The sequence below is a fragment of the Pempheris klunzingeri genome, chromosome 3, assembly GCF_042242105.1.
Source record: "Pempheris klunzingeri isolate RE-2024b chromosome 3, fPemKlu1.hap1, whole genome shotgun sequence".
Classification (NCBI taxonomy): domain Eukaryota; kingdom Metazoa; phylum Chordata; class Actinopteri; order Acropomatiformes; family Pempheridae; genus Pempheris; species Pempheris klunzingeri.
Genome location: NC_092014.1, coordinates 20,516,110 through 20,531,126, shown reverse-complemented (window position 1 = coordinate 20,531,126; position 15,017 = coordinate 20,516,110). Strand labels below are relative to the sequence as shown.

Sequence of the window (15,017 nt, the reverse complement as noted above, 5' to 3'; positions counted from 1 at the left end):
GGCGACGCTGCGCTGTGGAGTTGTGCGAGGGAACATACGGGACGCAGGCGGATAAGCTACAAGAGAACAACAGTAATATGACTCCTTAATATAGACTGAACTCTTGGCCCCGGACAGAAGGGAGGACGGAGGCTGAGCTGCATCATGCATGGCATTACATTTATTTTTTCCCTACTCACTATTCCAATCTATTGCTGCAGTGTGTCCACAGGATCTCGTGTGATGGTGTGTGTGTGTGTGTGTGTGTGTGTGTGTGTGTGTGTATGAGGGTGCATGCGTGTGCGTACATACACATATGTGTGCTTGCATGTGTTTATTTGCGACTTGCTTTTCTCTCCGTCTTCTTGTTAGGTAATGATGGCAGACAGATTTAGGTCACTCCTCAACAAATGTCCAACATGTATTCAAAGACTTGTACTTGTACAGGGCTCTTGCACACACACACACACACACACACACACACTCACACACACACAGACACGCACACACACAGAGACAAACACACACATGGACACACATATAAGACAGAGAAGAGAGACCTCTGCCTTCTTTTAAGTCCACTGAACCAACAAGACTGTAATAAAGGCCCCAGGACCACTGTGACACACACACATGTGCACACACACACTAAACATAGTACATAAAAGACTCGAAAGAATAAAAACCTTTCCGGTTTTCATTGCATACACACACTGACACACACATACACACACACACACACAGACACACACACACACACAATACGTCTCATCTCATCCAAAACCCTTATGGCAGCATGTTCTTTTGCTTGCAACCCCCATCGCTCTCTCTCTCTCTCTCTCTCTCTCACACACACACACACACACACACACACACACACACATACACACGCACACATACATACACACACACACACACACCCTTAAGTGTTGATGCAGAGTAAGTAGAGCAAGGACACTGATGGGCCTTGACAAAGCCACACACGCAGTCCCCCTGTTTGCAGCACCATGCTCCCTGCCTGCAACCAAAATCCAGCCCCGGGCCACCGGCCGGCCTACTTGGAGGAGCAGCAGTCTCAAAGTGAGAGTGTGTGAGTAGTGGGCCTGAAGTGAAAGAAATTACACACACACACAGGTATTAATGTATATACATACACAAGAACATGCCCACATACAGTACAGCATACACAGAGTAACTGCATGTATGTAACTAATTATAGTGACACACCAGCAAAGGAAAATGTATTAGCAGCTATTCTGATGATCAGATTAACCCCTTAACATACAGTCTTCGCTTTAAGGTTATTAAAATCACCCTGTTCCAACTTGTTCCAATACTCCAAGATGCTATATGATGATGATTTAACATTTAACGAAAGAATCCATTTAATGCAACAGGAATATTCGAGATGTGTTGTGCATCATTTTGTACAAATTTCCCCTGAATTGTCGCTGACGTATTTGGTCTCTTTGGAAACTTTAGGATCTCGGCTAGAATGTAAAATAAAGTTTTGTGGGTTTGAATGGCATCTGGCTTCACAACATGAGCATGTAATGACAGTCATCAGGGATTACTGGGGTAAGTAATTCATGAAGCAAATTTGGTAAATATTTGCTGGTTCTAGCTTCTTGAATTGTGAGACTTTGCTGCTTTTATCAGTTTTGAATCAACGTAAATTCAGTATCTTTGGGTTTCGGACTGCTGGTTGGGCAAAACGAGCAATTTCACCTCAGGTTCTGAGAAATTGGAGTAGACATCAGTACTTTTTTCAGAATAAACATTTAACCAGTTCTTCAAAAAATAACGGAGAGATAATCAATAATGAAAATTATCTTTACTTGCAGTCATAAACAGCAGAGATGTCAAACGGGAGTCTATCAAACAACTCCTGTGTGGTTTGGCTCCTCAAAAATGTAAGCAATAAATAAAAAAATAACATTTACTGACTTACTGCTGTGGCAAGCAAATGATACAGGCAAGCCATTAAAGTCAGGCTGTTGGAAATCATTCAAACTGATGTGAAATCGAGCCAGGTACAAAGATTCACACAGTTAGAGGTGGAGGCCATAAAATCAACAGAGAGAGAGTAACCTCCCCCTCTTTTGGTCAGAGAGTTATCAGAGCCTGAGGGTAGATCGCTACGAAGCACAAAGCGACAAAACAGCCTTGTAGTGGTGTGCTCCTAATGGCAGAATGAACGTGTGTGCATGGGTGAGTATGTGATGGAGAGAGAGCGAGAGAGAGAGAGAGAGCAATCAAGAGATGAGGTAGACACGGAGAGATTAGACTTCTGACGGCACAGCGAGAGCAAAAGCCTTTTTGGCCGAAATACTTTTTCAATACCAACAGTGTGAAGAATTTTCTTGTCTCTGTCGCTAATATTTAAGGCTTAAGAAATGATTTTGAAACACACCACAGTGTGACTGCCAGCCCGTTTCAGACCATTGACCTCTACAGCTCCCAGAGGGCTGAGGCCTACATGCTGCAGTCAAAGCCACTTACAGGGTTTTAGAGCCTGTATGTTTGTCTGGTCGATGCAAGACTCTGGGGAATGGAGGCGTTGCCCTCTGTCAATCATTCGCTTGTTGCAGCCAGGAAACACAAGCAACGCTCAAGGGCCAAGTTCATAGCATTAAGGCCTGCACTGCATGTCCGAGGCTCCTGAAAGCATTGGGGTTTATGCTGTGCGAAGAAATGGGAGTAAATTGTTGCACCTATATTCGGATCATGCTTTAAAAGTAATTTTCAAAGTCATCTGCTGTTTTATATGCTATCAGTCATCAGTTTTCATATATAGACTCTAGACTAAATACCAAATTTATACTTATAAAGATAGTTAATGGTGTTTATAAATTATGGAGGGCCAAAGAGACCAAAAACCCTCCTGGCTTCCCGCACTATTCTGCGTGTGGCAGACAGAGATGGCTTGTGAGAGCGTTTTGTGCAAGAAGTCATTTGATTTTCTTTCACCGAAAGAATTGAGCCTCTTCTAAAGACTGCAGGAAGGCTGATTAAACATTGATACGTTTCCTCACATATTCATCAAGATCGTAATCCTGCCCTGAGCAAAGGCTCTGTTCTGTGTTAAAAGCACACTGTGACTCAGTGCCCTATAAGCAATTTTTTGGGTATATGAGAATATCCAGAATTTCAGGAGTGTGTTTAGTCATTTATCACTGCTTTGTTTTTGCCTGATCACCGTACAGTGACGCAGAATCGTCCAATCAAATCCAAGATCACTGTGCACGAAGAGGGAAAAGTACCCACAGCCACACCCCTACAGAGTGATGTACTTAAAGGATGCATTCAGTGAATCATCACACACCGACATGTGCATTGAAGGAGTTATTTGTCGAGTGGTAGAGGAGAGTTGTTAACAAAACTTTGGCTTTGGCTGATCTGTGGTGTCCATGTCTGCTTGGATTCCAGACACTTTCATATTATTAAGCGTCTGACATATCAGAAAGGATCTGATCGTCACAGTCGTTATTATGACTTCAAATCAAATCAAACTTTATTGTCATTTAGCTGTACATACAACAGTAGTGCAGGCAAAACGAGACAGCGTTTCTCTCGGATCCAAGAACGAAACAACAAAAAAACACACATACACACCTATGCAAGCACACACGCACGCACACATCCCTGAGACGTACTGCAGTAATATTGTCGGTGAATGAATTTGGATGTTGACAAGAACTACAATCTGCAATCTTTTTGTTTTCAAAGCAAAAATGGCTTAATAAATGCTGGTTCCAGCCTTTCAAATGTGAACATTTGATGATTTTCTTTGTTGTGCATGATGGCAAAATCAAAATCTTTGGGTTTTGGTTTGCTGGTCAGGCAAAACAAGACATCTGAGCATGTCACATTTGGCATTAGGGAATTCATAAGAGGCATTCTGACATTTTATTGATAAAAAGAGTAATCAAGTCATCGAGTAAATGATCAGAATACTAATCGATAGTGAAAACGATCTTCACATGCAGCCTTTGATGTAGAGGACATGGACTAACTGAAGAATATTTTGTCTTTTGATTTGAAGGACTTCTTGGGTGAATTATTTACAGATGAGAAACTCATAATTACGCAGATAGAACATGAACTTGGCACTGGCTCAGCCCTCTCCCTTTGTTTAGCAGAGCATGCTGCAGATCTGTTATCAGTGTTTGACAGAGTTCACCAAGTTACATTTCCATGACTTCTGCACACCGTTGAAAATGCAATTTAATACCTGTTTCACAATCAAACTGGTTTAAGTACCTTTAAGACTTATGTATGATTACATCTCTTTTTTCAGTACTTCCCAGCAGTATTAAAGTTCATTTAAGTTTTATCTGAGAGTGACGCTACTGTAGCTATTAGTGGTGACAGAGCTGATGAACAGCATCCAACAACAATCTCACTGCTTTTTAAGAGCTGTAGATGCCCCCTGCTGCTCTATGGAAATATCGGATTCTTATATGATTTTCATTTGATAAATATGTCAATTGTTGAGTATTTAATTCAATGGATTAACTGAAGACAGATATTCCATCCTGGTTATTTCTTCCATTAACAGTTTCAAAGATTTTTGCTGACTCTTAGTTTAGTATAGAGTGTTTTTACTATTCACATCCACACAGTATATTAATATCATTATATAATATTAAACACACTGTGACAGAAGACTGTATCCATATGACCCACTCCTACACAGGAGGAACAATAACAGCAACTAATAACTCTTACATATGGGCATGTAAGTATTGTGATACTAGGAGACAAAAAAAGGTTTTCACAATAAAACAGCACTGAAATGCTGCAGAAAAGCTAAAAAAATATCCAATATTTGAGGTGAGCAGGATTGATTATTCACAATAGATGGCTAATGTTAAAAATGTGACACGTGAGTTGTAGTAATGTATGAACAGCGTGATGCTGCCTGAATGTGCGATGTCATGGAGAGTTTGACAGTTTAGCGGGGGAAAAAAGGTGCGTGTGTGAGTGAGCTGTCTGTTGTAGTGTATGTCCTGCCCTGCCCCTTTGTTCTAACTACGATGTGTGTGTCAGCAGAACGGGTTCCTATAATATGAGCTGTTGCAACATGTCACCAAGACAAATTCCTGGACACAGAACAGGATTGTGACAAAATGACATGGCTGCAAAAACTACTCCTGTTTCCTCTGAAATCACTGACGGAGATGTGACGGAGCAGAGCCGAGTGCATCCACTAGCTTCTGTTTGCAGGAAGGCAGAGCAGGCTGGCGCTGGAGTAGGTTGGAGAAATACGACAATGTACACCGTGAGGTGATAGAAATTTCAGTTTTGCCATAATGTGAATAAGATGGAAGTTATCCCTTGAATATATCTAGTAGTTTTAAACCACAGTAGCTTTCTGTTAACACAGGATTTGACATTTCTATTGGTCTGGATTGAGCGGACATTCATGTCTAGTTTATGGTATACCTCTGTAGCTGATGAAGAGATCCTTTGGACCTTTGGACTACTGGGAGATTATACAATGTTGTTAGTCTTTAATGAGCACAAATAACTGTGCAGCTTTTTATGTATCAGCCCTTATACAAGAATGTGTGTTTGCACATGGACTGCTTGGTTGCTTCATCAAATAGTTTCTCAGATGGGTCTTCAGAAAAATGTACCATACCCCAACATCAATATCTTGTTGAAAGAAATAACAAGCCGTGATAGATCATTTTCTATATATCGCCCACATATTATGGACAATACATTTGAACAAATAATTATCTCTATTTAGCAATACAAAAGGAAAACAAACCCAGCCCTTTAAATTAACTCTAATATAATACTCAATACACATTAAAGTAGTTACACTCAACTAGCCCTATACATTTTGTCCACAGGCTATGACTACAACATCAAATATACATAAAACCTCAGAAACAGTCAGCAAGGCAACTTTGATACCAAACATGTCGACCAAAACTCCCTGGAGTGAACTAACTAGAGAAACTACAAACCAACTACACCAGTTAACCAGCCAGAGTTGGCTCCTGACATGTTCGTATACATGCTGTCCAGCTACACTGAGGTGGCTGCTGTGCCTGAAATCTGTGTGAGCTGCACACTTTCTTCACAGATATGATGAAAAAAACAGGCCATCGCTGTTCATTTTCCTCCACTACAGCAGTCTGATAAGCTCAGATAAATGTATCCGTGAACTGTAATGCTGCCACCGGTCTCAGGGGAATACAACCATAAGCAATATTATAGCCATTCATCGGGTGACAGAAAATTGATTTGCAACTGTTTTGGTAGTTGATTACTTATTTCATCCATTTATGAAGCAAAATAAATGCCAAAAATCCAGCATCTCATGGGTGGAGATTTGCTGCTTTTTTTTTTTTTTTTTGTCAGGTGATTTTTTTTGTCATATAAGATCTCGGTTTTTGATTGTTGCCCAAATAAAACAAGCTATTTGAAATGTTTTTAATTTCATAGACGAAAACCCATTGCTGATTAATCAGCCAATTCTTTTTTTTATTAATCAACAATGGAAATAATCAGTAGCTGCAGCCTTACAGTACTGTAATAAGTGAAATCCCTGCTGATGTCTCATCCCATATCACGATATTGATATTACACTGATATGTCCGCCCCCAGCTCTGAACAGGCCTGCATGAACGCTCACAGCACAAGCGGGGGCACTGACTCAGAGTGTCCGACTGATGCAAAGAGACATGATAGGAACCCGCGTGAGGTGGTCCAAACAGAAAAGAGACAAATATGGTGCGTTTTACAAGTCAAATGATAGAGAATCCATCCAAACTGTGCACGCATGCACGTGTGTGTGTCTGAGTGGTTTAAGCAAATCAGTTTGCTTTTTTTCTCCTCAGTGGCTGATGTAAATGATCCCTACATGGAAACAAACCTCCGTACCTTTGTTTTCTCTTTCTCATCTAACGTGCAGTGTGGGCACACACACACACACACACACACACACACACACACACACACACACACGCACACACACTCAACTAGGTGAGTCACCTTATTAAAATGTGCATTCACCAACATTTCTACATATAAATCAGTTCAAATCAGTGATCCTTCTTTTCTCCCACACAAAATCTTTTGTCTGCTGTTGGTACGGCACACACACATGAAATGATACTACACAAAAAAAAACCTTCATGCACACACACTCAAGGATACAACAAATGTAACAGAAATTCAAGCTGACAGAAGAGCAGGAGTCCTGTTTCTTTCTCCTCTCGTGCCTCTCTTCCTCCATCCTTCCCTCAGCCTCCCTCCTCTTTCATTCACCTTCCCTCTCCTCTGCATCTCTCTGTGTTTCCTCCTGGCCTCCTCCACTGACCCAGTCCTCTCATCCCCTCTCTGAAATATTGATAATGGACTCTCACTCTCTTCCACTCTGTCTCACATCTCCTTGTGTTCCCATCTGTGGTGAATCAGCAAACTGAACCAGCTAACATTCAAAGCGAACCCTGCATTTATACCCCTTTGTGTGTGTGTGTGTGTGTGTGCGTGCGTATGTGTTTACACCACTTCCCACTGCAGCACACCAGACACCGCAATGAAGGTGTGTGACAATGAACATAATTCAGACCCCTCTGGTGGGCCAGCATGGGACACCCTGAGTCATTATGCCACTTTCTCCCTGCGCTCCTCTAAGGCCCAGAGGAGGCTAATCACGTGCCCATGAATATTTCACGGCACTCATGCCTCACTCTACTACTGACCCAGCTTTAATGGCAGCCAGAAGTATGGGGCCCTGCACATCAAATCCCTGTCCCTCAGTGATCAAATGGCCCTTGACAGCAGCAGCAGCAGCAACAGCAGAGAGAGAGAGAGAGAGAGAGAGAGAGAGAGAGAGAGAGAAAGAGAGGAGGGGCGGGTGCATCCTCATAGCCTATATCCATATCTTACCGTCAATCCTCCGGTTTCCCTCCTCCTCGTCCTCCTCGCTCACTGCGTCTCCCGCATCCCGTCTCTCCGCGCCCTCATGCACCCACTGGACTCTCCTCCCTTTCTCCCGCTCCGCTCCGTTGCCCGATGCATGAAACAAATAAAATAGTCAGTGGGGAAATTGTGGTGGGCGACACCTGCGGGGCTATACGGCAGTCATTAGCGCGGTGTGTCCGTCCAACAACAACTGGGCGTCCTCCTCCTCCTCCTCCTCCTCCTGTGATCAGTGCACTGTGCAGGGCTCTGCTCTGCTGGACCTCACACCCTCCCTCCGTCCTGTCGAGGCTCGATGTCTTTCCCGCTGTGCTGTGTGACTGCGCGTCACGTTGGTATCATAATTCCCACGGGTTTCATGGCCAGGGATGGTGCAGGCTATAGGCCTTACAGCTCCGACGGGTGAATGGAGGAAAATACACGCACTCACACACGGAAACAATAATTAGGCGCAAATTACCGCACGGACCCGGGCTGCTGCGTCCACCGTCCGTCGATCTCTACAGCTCGTCAAGCCCAGTTGTCGTTTGTCATTGTTGATCACAAGCATACGATGTTACATCCTTGCATTTAGTGGCAAATAGCGTCGACGTGAGAACAGCCGCTTTGCATATCCTTGAAGAATCGTGATGAGGCGCAGCAGCACATCAGGACGGACATGAGGATGTACGAGGAATTTAGAAAAAAAAAAAAAAAAAAAAGCAGGAATCGTGTTGTAAAATGATGCTGTGTTAAAAACAATAAACAAAAAGACAACAGCTGGACAACCAGGAGAGATAAGGTTTTCCGCTCCTGGCCTCGCCTTGCATCCGTCCTTCTCTCTTCTTCTTCTTCTGGCTCTCTCTCTCTCTCTCTCTCCCTCTCTCGCTCTCTCCCTCTCTCTCTCCATCCGCTGGTCCGCTTGTTGCGCGTTCTGCACTCGAGAGCGCGCGACGCGTGTGCGCCTTCGTGTGCGCGCGCGCGTGCGCGTGTGTGCGCACACTTGTGTGTTTACGCGTGCGCATGTGTACGTGTGCCGAGAGGCAGAGAGAGAGGCAGGGAGAGAAGGGGGCTTCGACTGTATCATCAAGGTTTGTCTGAGTGAGCAACAATAAGCTGCTGTGTAGGCAAAAGGAGGGGAATATGGGATAAACAGCGGCTCATGTTTATTTAGGCCGCTGTGTCTTTTTACAGGTCTGACCAGCTCGGATGTAGGTTTACCATGTACGTTTCTCCGGTGACAAGGGGAGCTATTGTGTAGCCTGTGCAGCACTGTGCAGCACTGTGCACATCCAGCAAGCAAAGGCATTCGCAATATTTCCATTAACCTGAGGAAGAGCTTTATTTAGAGCAGCTCTGACAGCAAATGTTGCCCCATTTGTCAACCTGTCTATAGCACTGGATGCTCTGTATTAAATCGTCATGTCACTGCCATTTATAAAGCCCACCAAACCTGCCAGTCAACCAGTCACACCTGATTCTGGTTCCATCAGATGCATCCTTTTCCCCATCTGCTGCTGCCATTACTGCCATCATCCCTATAGTTAAAAAAAAGTCCTCAGCTGCTCTATTTGCACATTAGGAGTAATGGCCTCATATAGCTAGGAATAAGGAAGAAAACCTTCCTGCTGAGAGCTCAGGAACTGTTGCAAATGAAGCATCATCCGTGCAGTTTAAATGTGCGAGGACGCGTGCAGGCAAGGCTCAACACAGTCCTTGGTGTGAAAGAAGTCAAGTCAAAGTAAATCACTGATTATGTAGAAATGCCAGTTTCTCCATAATTCTGCTTGACTCCCTTTGAATGGCTCTGATTGCTTCTTGTGTAGCCCATAAAGTGGAACTAGACTTCATAAACACTCAAAGCACAACAGTCACTAACAAAATTATTTTAATGGTGCTGAATAATTCATTGATTTCAGATTATGCATGGTGTGTTTTGATTGGATGGTGCAAATTATCATGTTGAGAAAAAAAAAAAGAAAAGAAAAGTGCATTGCATTACAGAGCTGCGTTGGTGAAAATGGGGAAATGGTTAGAATCTCCTGGGTTTCATAAAACAAGTCATAATGGGAAAGACTTGGCTCAGACTTAACCTTGGCTGATATACTTGGCAGCATTCAAACACATCAAAGACAGCCAATTCTAGGCTGAGATCAACATTGGTTAGCAGTATTCAAAGTTCTTGTAGATAGTGTTTTACATTACTTTTTATTGGTTGTTGGCATATTCACACCCACTTAAACGGGAGCTGTTTGCACTAAGACCACATTTGTTGTGGTACAGAGGAGCAAATCTAGTCGCAGGAGCACCACGTGAAAATGGTTTTGTTTGGCAGCATCAGTAGAAAACTTTGTGACAGAGCTTTTAATTACTAATCATGGCAACTTTTGGGGAAATCCAGAGTCCTCTTTGTCTCCATCGTTATGGCAACCCCCCTGCATCTTTGTCCGCCTCCGCATCCTCATCCTCGTCTCCACCTCCACCCCACCCTCTCTGCTTCTTCTTCTTCTTCTTTTTCTTCTTCTCATCCTCCACCTTGTACTTCAGTCTCCTCACAGGGTCGCTGAAGCTGCGCATGGACTTCTCCTCAAAGTCCTCATTGATCATGAAGTTCCTGTCGATGAGCTCTGCTGCTTCCTGCCAGTTGCGGTAGCAGTCTGGGCCGAGCCTGAGGATCTCCTCCACTGCGTTAGGGGTGAGGACGGAGCAGTCGGGACGCAGCACCACCACCGTGGGAAGCTCCTCCACATTAAACATGGCCTCCAGCTCCCTGTGGACACACACACACACACTGATACACACATTGGCACAGAGCTAATGGATTTATACAGCTAGGTGTATTTACTTTGCAATCATCCTCCAGCAGGTTGTGCATACAACCAACTGCTTAATCCCTCATACCTCCTGTAGGGGTCCTCGTAGGCCAGGAACAGGCACTTCTTGGGCAGCTCTTTGAGGAAGCTTTCCTGCTGTTCCTCTGACTGATCCAAACTGATGGATAAAAGAAAAATCAAGGCCACATTGCTGGGAGATAAGGGATGAACAGATGAACTCCAGGTCTAGAAAATCTAAATGTTTAAATGTTTGTGCATTCCTATTCTTGTGAGGACCTGTTGGTTCTCACAATAATCAGGAATACACAACCCAACAATGGCTGAGCAAAAGAAGGACTATGAAAATCATCCTATCTGAGAATGATTTACTGCTCCTTATTATTCAAATACATTAGAATTAATATGGGATTAATATGGGATTACTACCTAGTTAAACGTTCTGTATGCAGGTGCACATGTGCACACAGAAAGGATTAAGATTAGGAATAAATGTTGTCCAAGTGTTAACACAACCTCAGTGTGTGTGTGTAAACTGTCTGTGTGTGTGTGTGTGTTGTACCTAATGTACAGGAGAACCAGCTGGGCTGAGCGATCCACATAGAATTCATCTGTCAACCGTTCAAAGAAGTCGCTGAGCGTGGGAGCAAACTCCTGGCAGTTCTCACACGCAGCAGAAGCAAAGAAGAGCATCAGGATGCGGTTCTGCAGGCGCATGACGATCTCACGTTCAGTGTCCAGCTCATCCTGGTCTTTGTTGTTTTTCACCAGGACTCGGTCAAAGAACAGGTCCACCATGATGAAGTGTCACAGGACGGAGGACTGAGGCTTAGGGAGGGTTTAAAAAAGACAGTGTTTATATGCAGTACATTGGCTAACAAGGAAATCACAAGAAATCCACAGTATAGTCTATAGTGAAAGGAAATAAACAAACTCATGAGATTCTCATGAGTTTTTATATGCATGGAGGTCAGTACCAGTAGCACAGACTAACAACTATAACACACGTGAGAGTAGTTGGAAGTTCTGGCATTTGTAAATGTTCATGTGTGTGATCTGATGGCTCTGCCCTATAAATTAGACCGTATATATTCCACTCAGACCTACAAACCCTCGATTAATCATATGAGCCCATCTTGCTTGCAGTTAAATCGGATAATCCTCACAGTTGCTTACCTCTAACAAATATTATCTCCCCTTGAGGCCGCAAATCCAAAAAGAAAACGGCCTTCAGAATATCGTCTTTTCTTTCTTTTCCACTCCTCCTGAGTCGTACTTGAACCAATTCCCAGCCTGTCAGTTCATATCATGTTCTCTCATTGACTGCTTCTCCTTCACCTTGATGGCAGTCGCTGCTCACTCCCTCTGCTTTTGTGTCTCTGCGCTCCACCTCCTCTCCTCTGTCTGGGAGGGAGGGATTGAAAGACAAGGTGACTGAGGGACAAGGGACATGAAGTGCTCACAGTGATTGTGTGTGTGTGTGTGTGTGTGTGTGTGTGTGTGTGTGTGTGTGTGTGTGTGTGTGTGTGGCAGCAGTGACTGAGTGAGGAAGCCTGGAGATTGAAGACTGAGAGACATGCTTAAAAAAACAAAAAGACCTTAATGAAGTGAGCCACAGTGAGGCCTTTATTATTCAGTAGCTAATGGAGGAGCAGAACCACGGGGAATATCTGGTTAGTGATCGTCTGATTCACTCTACTGGGAACAGAACATCACGGCCACAAGGCCTCTGCACTGACATACAGACATCGTTAGTGTTGGCAGAATAGATCATTTATTGTGTTTAGATCAATACAGTATAGATGATAATTTAACTGTTTAATAACTTAATATCTGAAGAGAAGCACCAAAATTAACAAAGAATATCAAAATAATGCTAAAAATAAGTAAGGTACACACAGTTCTTAACAAAATATTCATGAATATTAAAACACCAGCAGGCACCAGCGCCTACATTTGGGATAAAAGTCCAAAAAACACATAATTGTAACATACAGTACTTTCACCATGTGTTAGATGTAATAGGAAACATTTGTATTTTTACACGTCCAGCTAACACAGAGCAACATTGTCACTCATTTCAAGTTTCTGGCCACCTGATGAATGCAGGTCCAATAGTTATTCTCCTTTCAGCTCTGGTTTGGTCACCACCTTCTCCTGAGAAAATGATGAGGGTCTCTAGCTGCAAGATGCGACTCGCCTGTCGCTGATCTTCTCTGTTCACCACTGGTTGCTGGGCAACAGAAAGAAGCTGTCTGATGCTGCTGGAAATGGGGTGAATGTGAATGACCAAAAAACACTGAGCTAAAAGAGGTGAAAAAAGAGCTGCTCAGTTTGACACTTAGAGTAACTCATATGTGTGATCACACATAGTCATTTGAGCCAGAGTTAATGCACAGATATTGACGTGTGGAGCTTTAAATTGGAATTCTTAGGCTCGATGCTGATATAAAGAAAGGAAAAATGATTTGAGACATGTCCTGTACATGCACATGTATGCTTAAAAACAGTGACATTTGCTCTGAAGACTGAGAACCTAACTTCTCGTACTGGACTGGATCATAATTTTGAAATAAGAAGAAGAAGAAGGACCCAGGATCCTTTAAAAAATACAATAGGAAAGAGTTAAACCAGCATATTTCTTAAGATAGAGCAACTCGATCTTATTTCATTTCTTTCAAGGTTTTGTGTGATCTGTGCAGGGAGGCACAGACATATTATGCTTCTGGCAACACAGCTCTTTTCTGTGTGCATTTTTAAAATTCTACTTCACATGCCAGAGCAGGTTGAGTGTATCTCAAAGAGCCAGTAAATAGGCTGCAGTATCAGTAACCAAGAATCAAGTATTTACAATGGTGAAGAGGTTCAGCAAGACACTGAACATAAAAGGTTTTCCCTTTTATTATATATTTATATGATTTTTTTTCTCTGGTCTTTTTCTTCATCGTCTCCACCATGTTCCTTTGTCTCCCCACATTCCATCTTTCTCCTCCTGCTCTTCATTCCCATCTTTACCCTTCCCCCACAACTTCCACCATTTCTTCCTCTTGTCGTCCTCTGTCTTGTACTTGAGTCTCCTCACAGGGTCAGTGGCGCTGCGCAGATTTAGGTCGTCGAACTCCTCGTTGAGCATGAAGGTCCTCTCGACGACCTCTGCTGATTCCTGCCAGTCTCTGAAACAGTCGCAGCCAAAACGGCAGATGTCCCGCACAGCATTTGGAGAGAGGACGGAGCAGTCAGGACGAAGGACCACTACTGTTGGCACATCCCTCACCTTAAACATGGCCTGCAGCTCTCTGGAAATCAGAAAGACCCATTACAATAAAAAAAAAATAAATAAAATGGCATAATTTGACAATTTTGGATTCAATTTTTCAAAAATGTGGGCTTTGATGTGTTTCCTGAAGTAGTTTTGGAAATATATGCTTCAGCTGGTTAAACATACAAATGTATTCACAAAAACATGAAGAAAAAAATAAACATTTCTCCCCATCCACCTACTTCCTGTACGGGTCTTCAAAGGGCAAAAACAGAGTCTTTTTGTGCAGCTCTTTGAGGAATCTCTCCTGCTGCTCCTCTGATTGGTCCAAGCTGGAGAGAGGAGATGGAAATGGAAAACTTATGAATGATAAAACAGGGAGAATGTGAGTTTATGCAATCGCATGTGTGCATCAAAGAGATAAAAAGAAGCAAAAGATAGAGACCTGATGTAGACGAGGGCAAGCAGTTTGGGGTATTCGATGTACGCTGGATCTTTCAGTCGCTTAAAAAAGTTATTCAGAACAGGCACGAACTCCTGGCACTTGTCACACTCAGCAGATGCAAAGAACAGCATCAAGATGCGGTTTTCGAGGATCCTGACAATTTCACGCTCCGTGTTGAGTTCATCCTGGTCCCAGTTGTTCTCCACCAAAACTCGGTTCAGGAACAGGTCCACCATGATGAAAGGCAGGGATGGGGAAGGCTAAAGGCCCTCTGTGAAGAAGGAATGGAGAAAAAGCATATGTGCTTTAATATACATATGTGATCTTTAGCATGGATAGTGCAGCCCATCTTCAGGAGCCATGCCTTCGACGTCCAGGAAAAAGCTACTCTTATACCGTAGAATATCATTAGAGATCATCAGAGATTTTCGGTGCAGCCTCAGGACTTTAACTCTACAGGAGCAAGTGATTTCCTATTTTACCCAGAATGACTCTCAACATCACAAAGAGAATGAGTGTGAAGTTGCTGCACATGGCTGTGATCTATACATGTATTTAGGAGGAAAAGTAGCACTGTAGC

General features: G+C 43.2%; 2 protein-coding genes across 2 annotated transcripts; both read right to left on the bottom strand.

Annotated features, from left to right (window-relative positions):
* Nucleotides 1-10,323: 10,323 nt before the first annotated feature.
* Nucleotides 10,324-11,531, bottom strand: LOC139199396 (nucleoredoxin-like protein 1). Its single transcript, XM_070828461.1, has 3 exons — nucleotides 11,296-11,531; nucleotides 10,804-10,893; nucleotides 10,324-10,672 (listed from the first exon to the last, which is right to left on the bottom strand). Exons 1-3 carry the CDS (start codon nucleotides 11,529-11,531, stop codon nucleotides 10,324-10,326), a joined length of 675 nt encoding a protein of 224 aa, XP_070684562.1.
* A 2,143-nt stretch (nucleotides 11,532-13,674) lies between these two features.
* On the bottom strand, nucleotides 13,675-14,673 carry LOC139199411 (nucleoredoxin-like protein 1). The gene is made up of 3 exons (XM_070828478.1): nucleotides 14,438-14,673; nucleotides 14,235-14,324; nucleotides 13,675-14,029 (listed from the first exon to the last, which is right to left on the bottom strand). Exons 1-3 carry the CDS (start codon nucleotides 14,671-14,673, stop codon nucleotides 13,675-13,677), a joined length of 681 nt encoding a protein of 226 aa, XP_070684579.1.
* Nucleotides 14,674-15,017: the final 344 nt, after the last annotated feature.

Excerpts from the sequence above, each read along its gene's own strand:
- LOC139199396 (XM_070828461.1), bottom strand. The coding sequence starts at position 11,531 with ATGGTGGACCTGTTCTTTGACCGAGTCCTGGTGAAAAACAACAAAGAC. Across the intron at positions 10,894-11,295 it reads CTGGTTCTCCTGTACATTAG|TTTGGATCAGTCAGAGGAAC; the intron begins GTACAACACACA and ends TTTATCCATCAG. Across the intron at positions 10,673-10,803 it reads TACGAGGACCCCTACAGGAG|GGAGCTGGAGGCCATGTTTA; the intron begins GTATGAGGGATT and ends GTGTGTCCACAG.
- LOC139199411 (XM_070828478.1), bottom strand. The coding sequence starts at position 14,673 with ATGGTGGACCTGTTCCTGAACCGAGTTTTGGTGGAGAACAACTGGGAC. Across the intron at positions 14,325-14,437 it reads CTTGCCCTCGTCTACATCAG|CTTGGACCAATCAGAGGAGC; the intron begins GTCTCTATCTTT and ends TCCTCTCTCCAG. Across the intron at positions 14,030-14,234 it reads TTTGAAGACCCGTACAGGAA|AGAGCTGCAGGCCATGTTTA; the intron begins GTAGGTGGATGG and ends TCTGATTTCCAG.